This window comes from Oreochromis aureus, linkage group 22 (genome assembly GCF_013358895.1).
Source record: "Oreochromis aureus strain Israel breed Guangdong linkage group 22, ZZ_aureus, whole genome shotgun sequence".
NCBI classification, from domain to species: Eukaryota; Metazoa; Chordata; class Actinopteri; order Cichliformes; family Cichlidae; genus Oreochromis; species Oreochromis aureus.
In genome coordinates, this window is record NC_052962.1 from 26,246,343 (window position 1) to 26,259,031 (window position 12,689).

Here is a 12,689-nt window from a genome sequence, read left to right on the forward strand (position 1 = left end):
ACTTACTGCAAACGACCCCGAACGTGATGGGTTTCATGGCCACGGCAACAAAAATTGTTGCTCACCTGACTTCTTCCCCAAAATGAAAGTATAGTAAAAGGCATGCTGCTTTGACACAGCAAAGAAGACGTGCACAGGGAAGTGGTCAGAATGAGACTTCAAGGAAATGACCTGAAAACAGCAGGAGTGCTGAGAGCTGTGCAGAGCTTCAGACAGAGACAACCTTGAAGTGGACAGCAGGCAAACTGAATCCAAGTAAGGTTTTGACTTTTTATGGATAGACTCACTGAACCTTTTAATCTTAGCTATGTTGCTGTTTCTTATATATTTTAGTTAGTAGCACAATGAGCTTCACTTTGAAATACAAACACGCTGGTGTAAATTACTACTGTGAATCAAATACACAGAATCAATACATTTTTAATAAAAACTCACTGCGGGGATCAATATGAGATCACTGCAGTGAGTTCAACAGTCTAAATTACTGTCCCATTACTGCACATTACAGTCTAGTCAAGTGACTCCAACACCCACATCACATTGCACAATAATTCAAGATGGGGTGTGAAAACTAACAGCGAGAGTCAGGCGTTCAAACTGCTGCTATTATATGAGCAATTGTGACAAAAGATCGCAATACTGTCCGTTTCAGTTTACGTCAGAAAGCAACACATCAAACCACCCGCTAGCTTTCTAATGGCAGCACTTCATGTAGGTGTGTCTGTGTGTTAATCGGGACATTTATGCCTCAGCTTGGGACACGGCCTTCTGAAGAAAGAGTACACAAAGTCATTGTGTTCACATTCACACACACCAGGCTCTTCGCACTTCTCATACTCACGGTACACACACCATGCCTCACATGCCAATATGTGTGACAACATTTGGACATAAACACGAAATATTTTAACATCTCTGACAACTCGAGATCCTCACAATCGATGGCAGTGTCAGTATAGAACAAAAGGAGGCACGGTTTGAAAATGAATGAGAAAGGTGTCTTTGTACTTCTATTGTCTGCCCTCTAAAATCATGACCACTGCGGATCGTTCTTCTTGTCTAAACACTCGTTAACATTGATTTCTCCTTTCTGTCCTTGCTCACCTGCACTTATTCCCTTTCCCTCGTTCACTCTTACAGTATCTGTTGTATCTCTGTGTGTGTCTTAATACAGATCAGCCTTGCTTTTCTCATCTTCTAATGCCATTAATCTCTTCTTTTATTCTGCCCAACTTCATCGCCCTCACAAACTTCTCTCCTTTTTTCTTCTTTTGTCTGCACCCTCCTGGTTTCACTGCAAAAATCCTCATCCTGTTAAGTCACTTCAAGTCTCTTGTTGAATATTACTAAAGGTAATGTCAATTTCACAGTCTTTTTAACTGAGTATATCTTCAACAGAACTATACGGCTTTATAATATTTGCAGCTGCTAGCAATATCTACCTGAACCTCCAATGTAATTTGGAATTTGGATTGGCTCTAATGGGAGTGACAGTGCCATTTAACACATGAAAAAAATGCCAATGCAATGAAATCCTTTTAGCCAATTTCACTTAGTTTGCATACAAATCATCAGTTTTGATTGCAATGCAACTATTTGCTGTATTTTGTATGTGCTATTCAATACACTGACACCAGTTTCTAGCAAAACTTCAAACCAAGTTGTGTTTAAAAAAAAAAAAAAAAAAAAACACACACAGTTTTTGTTTTTTTCCTGCTGTGTTCCTCCTCGCTGTTAGTCCATAGTATTCTATCAAAGAGCTTAAACACATGAAAACATTGCTAATTCTTTTGTTTCTTTATTCATTTTTCTGGATTTGTTGCCTTAGTTCATTTCTGACACAATTCCTTCTCGTTGTTTGTATTTGCTGCATTCTTATTTATGTATCCACACATCCCACTATCTTATTTTCCCTACCTTCACAGCTGCTGTGTCCCTCCTCATAGCCGGCGCTGCAGCTGCACTTCCCAATAGGCACCAGCCATTCACCTTCGGCACTACAATGCATCCTGGGAGGGCTGTCTGTGTCAACTTCAGAGTTGTTAACACAGGTGCCGCGCACCTCTACAAGCGTGGCAAACGCTGCCTCGGCCACTGTATCGGGGAACACTGCCAGGTTCTGGACGGTTGCGAGACAGCGTTTGTAGTAAACCCGCACAGCCACCAGTGCCACGCAGGCACCGACATCCTGGAATGCCAGGTGGAAGCCTTTACGATTGAGGTGGCCGATCTCGCGCACCTCGGTGTTCAGCTTCATCTTCCTCTCACCAAGATCACCCTGCGTGAAGCTCTCATCAGCAGCAATGGTATCTATCTTGGTATAGCGGTCCTCTCGTGTCACACCCCCAAGGTCCCTGTCTGACTCGACATACAGGAGGTTGAAGGTCTCCTTGCAGGTGCCTGCTACACCAGGGATGCTGTTGCAGTCACGCAGCGTGAACTGGAGCTCCACAAAAATGCGCTGTCCACCTCGACGTGCCACCCAGCCCGTCTGCAGCCAGTTGTTCTGCTGCGTGGGCTCCATCACATTGCACACCTGGTATGTCCGAATGGGCTTATACTTCTCATCTACGCCGCTTATTTCCTCCCACTGTAGGGATAAAGATTTGGGCAGGAGGAAAAAAAGCAGAGAGACAAAAACCTTAAATGTCGAGGTATAGAAAAAAGATCAAGAAAAGGAATATGGGAATGAAAAGAGACATACTGCATTTTACAAACCATGAAAAAGCAGCAAGGAGCTTAGTAATAACATGAAGGATTGACAAGAAGAAAAAAACCCAACAAGAAACAGATGATAAAAATGTTAAATGACAGCAGAAAGAATAGATACGCAAACAGGAGTGACTAAGTTCAGGTTAACAGTGTAATGATATAATCTGATGAGTGGGTGTTTGAAATAAAAATCATTGGTTCAGATTGTCTAATAGCGTCACACAATGACATAATGAACAGGCTCAGTCATCGTGAGTCTTAAGTGGTGTTTCTGCAACTGTGGGTCAGACCTTAGTCACTTTCTTTTGATCCCAGCCTGCTTGGCACTTAAACTAATGGCATTTGTGTTAAATGTTTGTATAAACGCTTCTTCCCACAGTCTTGTGATTTATTCGCAAGAAGTGAATTTAGAAGAAGAGACACAGCAGGCTTAATTAAAGGGCTTTGTTAGTTGGCCTTCAGCCTACAGATAGTTTTTATTTATTTATTTATTTTTTTGCAGCTTTGGTGTAGCCTAAAATATTGATACTATATTGATACCATATCGGTACTGACAGAGATTCTCTGTTCTAAAGAACTCTCTGCACCTTGCTGAATAGATTAAGGGTGTTTTTTGTCTAAATATTGATCCAAATAATTGATAATTAGTGGCCTGTTTGCTAACAAAAGATTATTATTAGTAGTTGTTGTTTTAGAACAAGTGGTAGTAGTAAAAAAAAATCTGGTGTATGTGCACACCCTATTTCAGCCATTGGGAAGGAGTCACAAGTATTCTCTTTAAGGTGAGGAACCACTGAATAATATAGCATTTTATTTAGCTTTTAAATTTATTTTATTTTATTTTTGAGGAATTAAAAGTCTAAAGTCCTCTGAGAACTCTAAGAATGCTTTTTATAATTTCCTAATATTTGCCGTAGGGCAGAGTGTGTTTTTCTGATTTACTTTCAGTCTGGAAGAGCGAGAAAAACTTAATCAAATATATAATTTATCCATCAGATGAATGATTACGACTCCATGTCACTATTTGAATTGCCGAGGCGGTCTTGACAGAATTGAAAGTGAACTGAGCAGCAAATATGAACTGCTCTCCCTCTCTCATAAATACACAAACTTGCACAAAGCAAAACAGTAGAAATGGATTATCCCCAATGGTAATGTGATCAGCCCCTCTCCTGTCAAGGTGACTATATCAAAGTGGGTGCAGTGTGTTCTCTATCACTTCGACTGGGACATGTAGGTGAATCACACGGTCACATTAATCTTATGCATAGTGGAGCACATGGTGCAGCAGTCATCTCAAACACAAGTGCTTCAGCAACCTAAACAACGCACATTTAAAAGCAGTGATGTTATTCATATAATAGACTTATCAAGTGTGTGTGCATAGAAAGGCCAACTTGCAGGTGACACGTGGGTGACAAACTGCTCTGGCAAAAGTGCTCCTGCATTTATCTTGCAGTCATAACTTAGTGCAAAGGTTTTTACAGACCAAATCGATCGTCACAAAAGGCCATTTATCTGTGGCAGCACATCTGTGTAGCTGCTTTGGACACTGCTATATAGTAGCCTGGATTAGTCCCAATGATTAATGATAATGATGAGCTCAGCACTGGGGACAAAGTGAAGAAAAGGTGTGGAAAAGTAAAGTAACAAGCTGTGTGGAGGCTGGCAAGTAAACAAATGTGTCTACAAATGAAAAAAATGAAACATGCAGGTAATGAAAAATACAACTATACTTACTCCATTAGGGGGATAGGACGTCCAGCCGAGCTCTGCTTGAGTCTCTTTAGAATTCAGCAGCACCACTGCAGGAAATTACAAAAACGGGGGGGAAGACAGACATGCAAAGAGTTAGACGACATGTGGCATTAGAGTGTATTTGCCTTTATTTTTAAATACATTTCCCAACAGTGTACCTCACCTGCATGATAACAAAAATCAATTAACACTAACTCAAGCAAAGAATAGTATTAAATTAGTCATTTACAGTACATTTGCATAATAGTTCAGTTTTATTTGGCCTCTGAAAGCGCTTGGAGTAAATATGAATAACACAAAGTGCAAAATGACACGTCAGGTTTGGAATAATGAAAGAAAGGCATTAACACTGAGAAAGGCTTGACAAAATCTGTTGAGAGTGAACCTGTCCTTTGATAAATGCATTAACACCATCTGTTGAGGGTTTAAGCCGGACAAAGCGCTTTCCTTCACCCCCGGCTTCACACACAACATACAGAAAACCACAAACAAAACAAAACAGAACCACAGAACTTTTACAAAGAGTCGGGAGAAAAAGAGCACCCTTATTTAGCTTTCAAGAGTGGAGAACAGGAAATACAGTTTCTTTTCAGCACAGAGAGACAAAATGTAAGCTTTGAGGCTGGTTTCAGCACCACGGACAGCTACATAAGAAGCAGACTGCATTGAGTCAAAGCCGGCGTAAATCTCCCTGTTTAAAATCAGCGAAATAAGGGATACAGTAAAGTGAGGTTTCTTTAAAGAAATATCTAGGAGTTAAGCTACATTGTGTGGCCTCAAGTACACCACTGAAGGACAATAACTACAACACTATCTTGAACCACTCGCATAAATGGAAACGCAGTATATAAGGCAAAAACAGACCTCATTAGAGTTGTGCAGAGTACAATTCTAATGGTGTTTGAATGTTAATATTTGGTATGAGATCACCTTTTAATTTTTCAGCACAGCCTGAACTCTCTTATGCAAAGTTTCTTGGAATTTCTTTAAGTAGTCTTCAGGAATAGATCCCAAGGCTTCTTGAAGGACATTTAAACCTCTTCTGTTTTGTGTTTGCTACCTTTTGTTTCATCCTCTAAAAATGATCCCACACTCCTTCAATAATGTTGAGATCTGGGCTGTAGGGAGGCCAATCCACAGATAGTGTTCCATTGTGTGTTTTTCTATTCAGGTAAGAATGGCTTCTCGATAGCCACCAGTTGATCCATGTAATGTTTGTACTGCAAACAGTACATGGATCAACTGAAGGGCCAGAAGCACCTCTCAGGTCCTGCGCCAGGTCCTTGCTAGATTTTTTTTTCTGTTTCCTTTCAGATGTTATTCATCTGGCATAGATATTTTTTTTTGGCCTGTTACTTCTTCATTTGTCATGCACTTGAATCCCAAATACTATTTAGATCTCTTTCTAGTTATATAATATATGATTAAACATTCAATAGCAACACAGGTAGATACTGGTACAACAAATTTTAAAATTAGGTAATAGGTAAAAATATTCATCAAAGAAGCAAAACCAAAGTTATAACTCTCATTTTATTAAAAGATCTTAACACCCATTCTACCAAATTAGAAAAAGGAACCAGAGTTCATTAGCGAGGACGTATCTGAGCAGTCGCACTGAGAACAGTTGTCGTTTTATATTCTGTTCAATGCGGCAGGCGTGCACGAGAGCCATCATCAGCACATTTATCTTAATCTATAATCTAATATCAACATCTGTAGTGACATATGGTGAGCTGCATTAACGCCTCATTTTTAAGGGATTTTGCTGATATTAAAATTAACCATGCTTTAAGCTTGTCTGCTTAAACAGACCCCCAACCCACCCCCACTCCACTGCCACACTCACCCACACTTACACACACACACACACACTGAGAACCAGGCTCTCTTACAGTGTTCTCAACACGTACATCTTTGAGGGAATCTGAGGTGTGACAACCAGACAAAGCCACTTTTTTTTCCCAGACTTCAAGGAACACACTGTGCAAAGATTGCTTTTTATTATCCTTGAAAGTGCTACTTTCATTCTTGTTACTTGGCTTTAACTTTTATGTTCTGCTTCAACTTTCAACCACTTCAGGAGATTGTAAGGGCTATCAAAAATAACCTGAGTGACACAGACTGCAGTTAGAGACAGACTCCTTGAGAAGTAACAATTTCACCTTATACCGAGCAATTCTTGGTGTAAAGATACAACTTACATACGCAGCTGCTACATGACAAATATCTGGCTTCATGGAAATTAATAACAAGGCACAAGGACATCCTGATGAGCAAAAAACAAAAACCAGAAGCCTACACAGTCTGACTCAGCTGTATAAGAAGTGGTGACTAAAACCTGTGGCTGACTCACGCTCTGACAAGAAGAATATGCACTCTGGCACAAATGTGTGCAGATGTATCATTGTATTTACTGTAATTACATTTTTTTTATATTATTATTATTGCCATTACTATTTTTTCAAGACCATAACTGTATAGGGATTTAACAGACTTCTATGCAATGCTATTGCAGTTTGTATAGCCAAAATCTTCAGAGGACAATGACAGCGCATGGAGTTTTCATTCTTCTTATTTTGGGATTTGCTTGAAAAGGAGACACTAGAGCACTGGATAGGGATCAGGGAAGCCTTGCTGGAAAATTAAAGATCCTTTACAAAACACTTAATTTCATTGTTTTTGGGTTAACACCAAAGGGTGCCCAAAGCATGGTTCTGTGGTTCGCTGATAACACAGAAGCATTTGGAAAAGATTAGAGAGGGAGAGGGCAAAGGTGCTGGAGAGACACAGAGGAAGGCTGAGGCAGATGCCAAAAGAGAGATGATGAGAGAAAATAATCAGCAGAGGAGGGCAAAGAGAAGAAAGAAAGAGCCAACAAGTGAGGAAGAATGAAAAAAAAAAACAGTTGGAGAAAGGGCTAGAAAAGGAAAAGGAAGAAGTGAGAAATGAGCACATGAAGTGTACATAAATGAATACGCTGGATAACACACAAGGGATCGCTGTGTCTTCCTGAGCAGTCAGACAGAGCAGTCAGACAGTCAGTCAAAGAGAGACTTGCAGGACAAAGTTGGCACTATGATCACACATTGAATACATAAGTCTGGTAATCACAGTGTAGTTAGACAGACTAATGGGCCTTTAAGGGCAGTAGGAAGAGAGAGCGAGACAAAAGATATCCAGAGAGGATGACAAAAAGTCCAGCAAAGAAAAGCTAATCTGGTGAAGGAAGGGTCATCAAATGAGGGAAAGGGGAAGGGAGGGAATAGGCAGAGAAAGAACATATGACACAGAAATAAAAGCTCTCGTACGCTGTGACACATGGCCTCAACTTAATAGCCACGGCACATTAGTTTTACTAAATAATTTCAAAAGGCTGTTTCGTGAGTAATTACCTTTCAGTGTTTCTTTTTTGTATGATTTTGGTCTCAGGCCTATTTAGGACCCACAAAATGAGGCTGACTTTCATCACCAGCAGATAAAACATGATCCATGAAGAGTAACAGAGGCTCCTCTGCTTTGATCACACAATGCTGACAGTGTTAATATGGAATACTTCATATGAGAAAAGGACACCATTATGTTGCCAGTGTTTTGATGAAAAATTAAAAAATGAGCCTTTGCAACAACAACAAAAAGTCTTCTTTCTTTATTTTTCTTCTTTTGAAAAACATGTTGTACATAAGATGATATCAGTCACAATTAGCAGGGGAAGGCTCAGAAAATTCCACATTGTTTAAGCAAATTCTATCTTTATAACAGTCTTTAAAGTAACAGCTATCACTTTAGCAGCTTCTCTGTCAACCGGTTTAGATAAGATGCATACAAAGGGATGGCTGAGTGAAATTAGTGTTGGGATTTCAGTGAAAAACTATTTATTTTAAACCAAATTTGATTTTTATGAAACACAAAAACGTAGCATTGGAAGCACATGTCATCATTCTCATTCTGTCTGCATACATTTTCTTTCTATGATCACAGTGTGATCGCTCTCACTTTTGCACACCGTCTTTCCTTTTTTTATTTATGTATTTTACCTGAAAAGTTTCATTAAAATTGAAACCAAAATGTAAATGTCTCTTTTATCATCCCTCCCCTGGTCTCATCCACACTTTGATCTTTCTCTGATTTCTGCGGTGTACTAATTAAGTTGATCAGCCTTGCTAAAGAGGATGCGCCGAGGAAGAGATAGCTGTAGGAGAGAGGTAGACTGCAGCACCCACTTCAAGTATTCACAAGAAAGGGAGGGAATGTGTTGGTGCACCAACAGCAATCTAGAAGAGGCAAACACTAAAATCTGGCCTTTGTCAAGTGTGCAGCCAGCACTTACACAGCTATTTTTTTTCTTTTTTCCTTTTAGTGGTAGACAACAACATGAAGACAGCTCTGTCACAGGGGCCAATTTCAAGGGCTTGCAAGGTTAAGGGTTCCCATTCTTTGATTGAACTAAGTGTGTGCAGCTATTAAACTGTGAGTAAAAGGCGCACTTCCAGGTACTTAGTCTGAAAAAGGAAAAGGGTAGAGGAAGGAACAGACATGAATCGCAATGATCTACAGTCCTACATGTAATAAATTTGCGTTTGCGCAAATATTCTATAACAGGCTAAATAATATTTCACTCCGGTGAAACAGAGCTCTTACTAGCCAGCATACAACTGGGAAGACCTGGGGGATCCGGAGGTTCAACCTGCCTATAGAGAAAGCACTGAGACTGGAATAAGCACAGGCTGCCAATGCTCCATGTGTCAACTGATGTCCAAACATTACCTTTCCTATGTAACATATTCACACTCCAAACCCATAAAAACTAACACTTAATCTTCTTGTAATCTTTCACATAAGGGTAACCAGCTTAGTACCATTTTCCTGTGGGAGAAAGAACAATGACTCACAAGTCAGCATAAGCAGGCAGGTGGAGTGGCAGATGGCATAATCGCACGACCTTCAACCTAAAGCCTGTCCCTATCCTGGAAAGGATAGGGACAGGCTTTTTTCACTTTCATTTTGCTTTTTAACGTTCCCTTTTTGGGTTATGCACTAAAAGTACATGGTTAGGTTTAATTAAAAAAAATGCTTGGTTTGAAAAGCAAGAGATCTGGTTGATATGACAGGTTCAAACCAAGGCAAAGAAAGACCTTAAAGGGGTTATATCGTACTTTTCTTTTTTCTGTCATATATAGATGATCATATTACAGTTTCAAAGAGTCAAAGCAATCCCTAATAGCTTAAAGTTCAAGATTCAGACTGCTCTAAATGCTCAGTTTGAACTGAATAAGCGGAAGAGAATGGATGGATGGATAGATTTAAATGAGCACATGAGCAAGAGAGCAAAGCAGCCTCAGTCACCTGCTGTTCAAATCTTCTGTTTATCAGCAGCAGCCAATGAGAAGAAAAGTAGTTTTGAGTGAGGGGAAAGTGAGTTAAAATGGCTTGTTTAAGACTGGAATGAGCAAAGAGTCTCCTCAACAGGATTTACAGTGTCCCTCAAGGACAGAAGAACATGGCTGGAGCATGGGAGTGTTTAAAAAGAATGTATATGTATATATACACACACTTCAATGAAAACAATACAGTAATACTGGAGAAGGACAGATAAAAAAAAGGATAAATGGATGGGGATATAAGGTGCCACATAAAAAACACAAACAGTCACATAAAAGATAAACGCAGTGTATAAACAGACAAATACACCGCCTTCAGTGACAAATGGTGTCAGGGAACGTTCACAAACACGCACATACAAGCCCACAGCCAGGAGGCAGGACCATAATAGCAGTTCCAACAGCAGGGCATATGAACTTCAGATGGGGCTTTCCTCTTAACAGAGGCATTAAATTTTCAGCTTCAGTAATGTGACATACTGCAAAGAGCTTGGGCTGCTCCCTCTCCAAAGCCCACCACGCAATTGCATATATCATTTATGATAATGAGGTGAACGGTTATACGCTATCATTACATAGTGCATATTTCTCATGCACAGTGTGGTAAAAGCACCTTTCTAAAAATGTAAGCTACAAAATAACCTAAGCGTAACCGATAATCATTTTCATCACAGTTTTTTTTTTATTGTTAGTCTTTAATCAAAAAGAATTTTAAATATTCAAACAATCAGCAGACTTTTACACAAGTCACGCGCCAAGCCGTTTCTCAAAAATGATTATTTATCCTACATTTACATATTGTTAAACCATTACAATATCCCTTTTAATAAAATGATTAAACAGATGCTCAGCTAACCACAAGCTTTTTACCAAAAAGCCTGGCTAATTTGTATGAAAGGCCTGTGTCACATAATCATGCTGGTTTTGCATCTCTTTGTTGTATCAGTGCCTCTAATTAAAGCATAACAGCTGTGGCAGCGGGTCACGATTAGGTGCATATTGTGACATGAAAAGATGCAATAACTCAAAACTGTGGAAATTTGTATCACAATTTCAATTTTGGTTTAAGGTCCGTCACTGAAGCCAAAAATTAAAAAGAAAAAAATCAGGAAAGGAAACAGATGTTTCATTTTTGAAACAGGCGTGGGTACTGTGATCACTGCAATCTCAATACCACATAACTACACTGTAAAGTTCTGGTTATGGAGCCTTTAGTTCATTGCTATATCCCTCTCCCTCCTCTTTCCTGCCTCTATCAACTTTAAAAATTATGCGTATGAGCCTCGGTGTGAACAGTCAAAGGATCAAAGCAGTAATGACGAATATTATGGGGACGTGTGAAAAAGGGTCAATGTCCTGCTATCTGGTGAATTTATAAACATCCTGCAAAATGGTTTAAGTACATGACATTTGTGTTGTTAGATAAATCAGCTGTTTTTGTTTGGTAAGGTAAGACATTTCAGGTAAAGGTGAGTGTACAACAACTCATTTTCAGTTAATTATGTGTACTTTTTGTTGCACTTTATTTCCAGTTGGTTCAGTGAGAGAAGGAACTGTACTTGAGCACATGATCTGCAGTTTGGGGAAAATGATAAAGTTTAATATTTTCTTTTGGCACAAAAATAATATTTAGGGTTTTTATTGTTTGCATATACTGTCAGCTAATGAAAGAAATTTTAAATCCATCTAATATCTTTAAAGAATTATGATTTATGCATGTATGATCTTCTGGTGCTAACCAGGTGGGCTGTAACAAAGGTAGTAGGGGGATTTTGTTTGCAGGGGGTTTGGCTGATAGGTGTTAAAGTGTTAATCCTCTTACAGTTTTAAATGCAGATTGAGTATTAATTTCAGAAATCCACTCTGACTTAAATGATTAACGAGTGTGTAAGTGTGAGAACATGTCTAGTGCAGTCAAAATGCCTCTGTTTTCTTACAAATTATAAAAGAAATTGTTTTGGGCAATCGCACAAGAAGTGCAGTTTGAGAACCCGGAATAACATAATAAAATATATTTTACAAAACATCACAAAAGACTGTATATAAGCTCCATGTCTCTCCATGCCCACCTTACCTTATCTTCTCCTATAATTGTTAGTTTTTCCTTTCTATTTCCCCTTCTTCCTACCTCTTTTGCAGTGCCAGTCTTGAATCTGAATGACCACCTGTTAAGACAAATAGCTTGAGGAGAAATAAAGCGAGTGTGTGCTTATGCATGTTTGTGTGTGCTTTAGGGAATGAAAGAAAAGAGTCATTGAGTGAGTTAGGGAGTCAGCAAAAGCAGAGCGTGTTTTGGAGGGAAAAAAGGAGTAAAGGAAAAAAATTGCAGAGAGTAAGGACTGATTTTAAAACGAAAAAATATATAGTCTGGCACCAAGGCAAGAAAACGAGACCCTATTAAAGTTATTACACTGCCACACTTTAAAAAGGGGCCCTGCAGTACAGGTTGTTTGTTCAAGCAGCTTATTAGAACCAGTGATTTTTTTTTTAAACTAAGCAAGTTCGAGTGGCTTTGTACATGAATGTATATGAAGGTTACCCAATTATCCTATATAAACTGAGCATCCTAATATCTAATTATGAATTACAACCATTACAACTATTGAGGCAAAGTGAGCTGATAAAAAAAATCTTGAGTTGATTCCAAAGGTTCAACTTGTATTTGGTCACCATTCTCTGGAGGTCAAAAGAGATGCCAATGCAACTGAAGAAAGCCATCATTAGGCTAAAAAATGAAAATAAGGATGCCAAAAGGGCAAAGAAAGAAATGATATTCATTAATGGCCAAGTCCGTCACCTGATTTCAACCCAACACAGCATGCTTTTCAGTTACCGGAG

General features: G+C 39.1%; 1 protein-coding gene across 1 annotated transcript in view; it reads right to left on the reverse strand.

Annotated features, from left to right (window-relative positions):
* LOC116317133 (ephrin type-A receptor 7-like) overlaps positions 1–12,689 on the reverse strand; it is a 152,868-nt gene that overhangs the window by 108,274 nt on the left and 31,905 nt on the right. Inside the window, exons 2-3 of the mRNA XM_039605104.1 lie at positions 4,453–4,517; positions 1,918–2,590 (exon numbers count right to left, since the gene is read on the reverse strand). Of these exons, the coding sequence (XP_039461038.1) occupies positions 1,918–2,590; positions 4,453–4,517 (738 nt within the window). The remainder of the gene's footprint in view (positions 1–1,917; positions 2,591–4,452; positions 4,518–12,689) is intronic.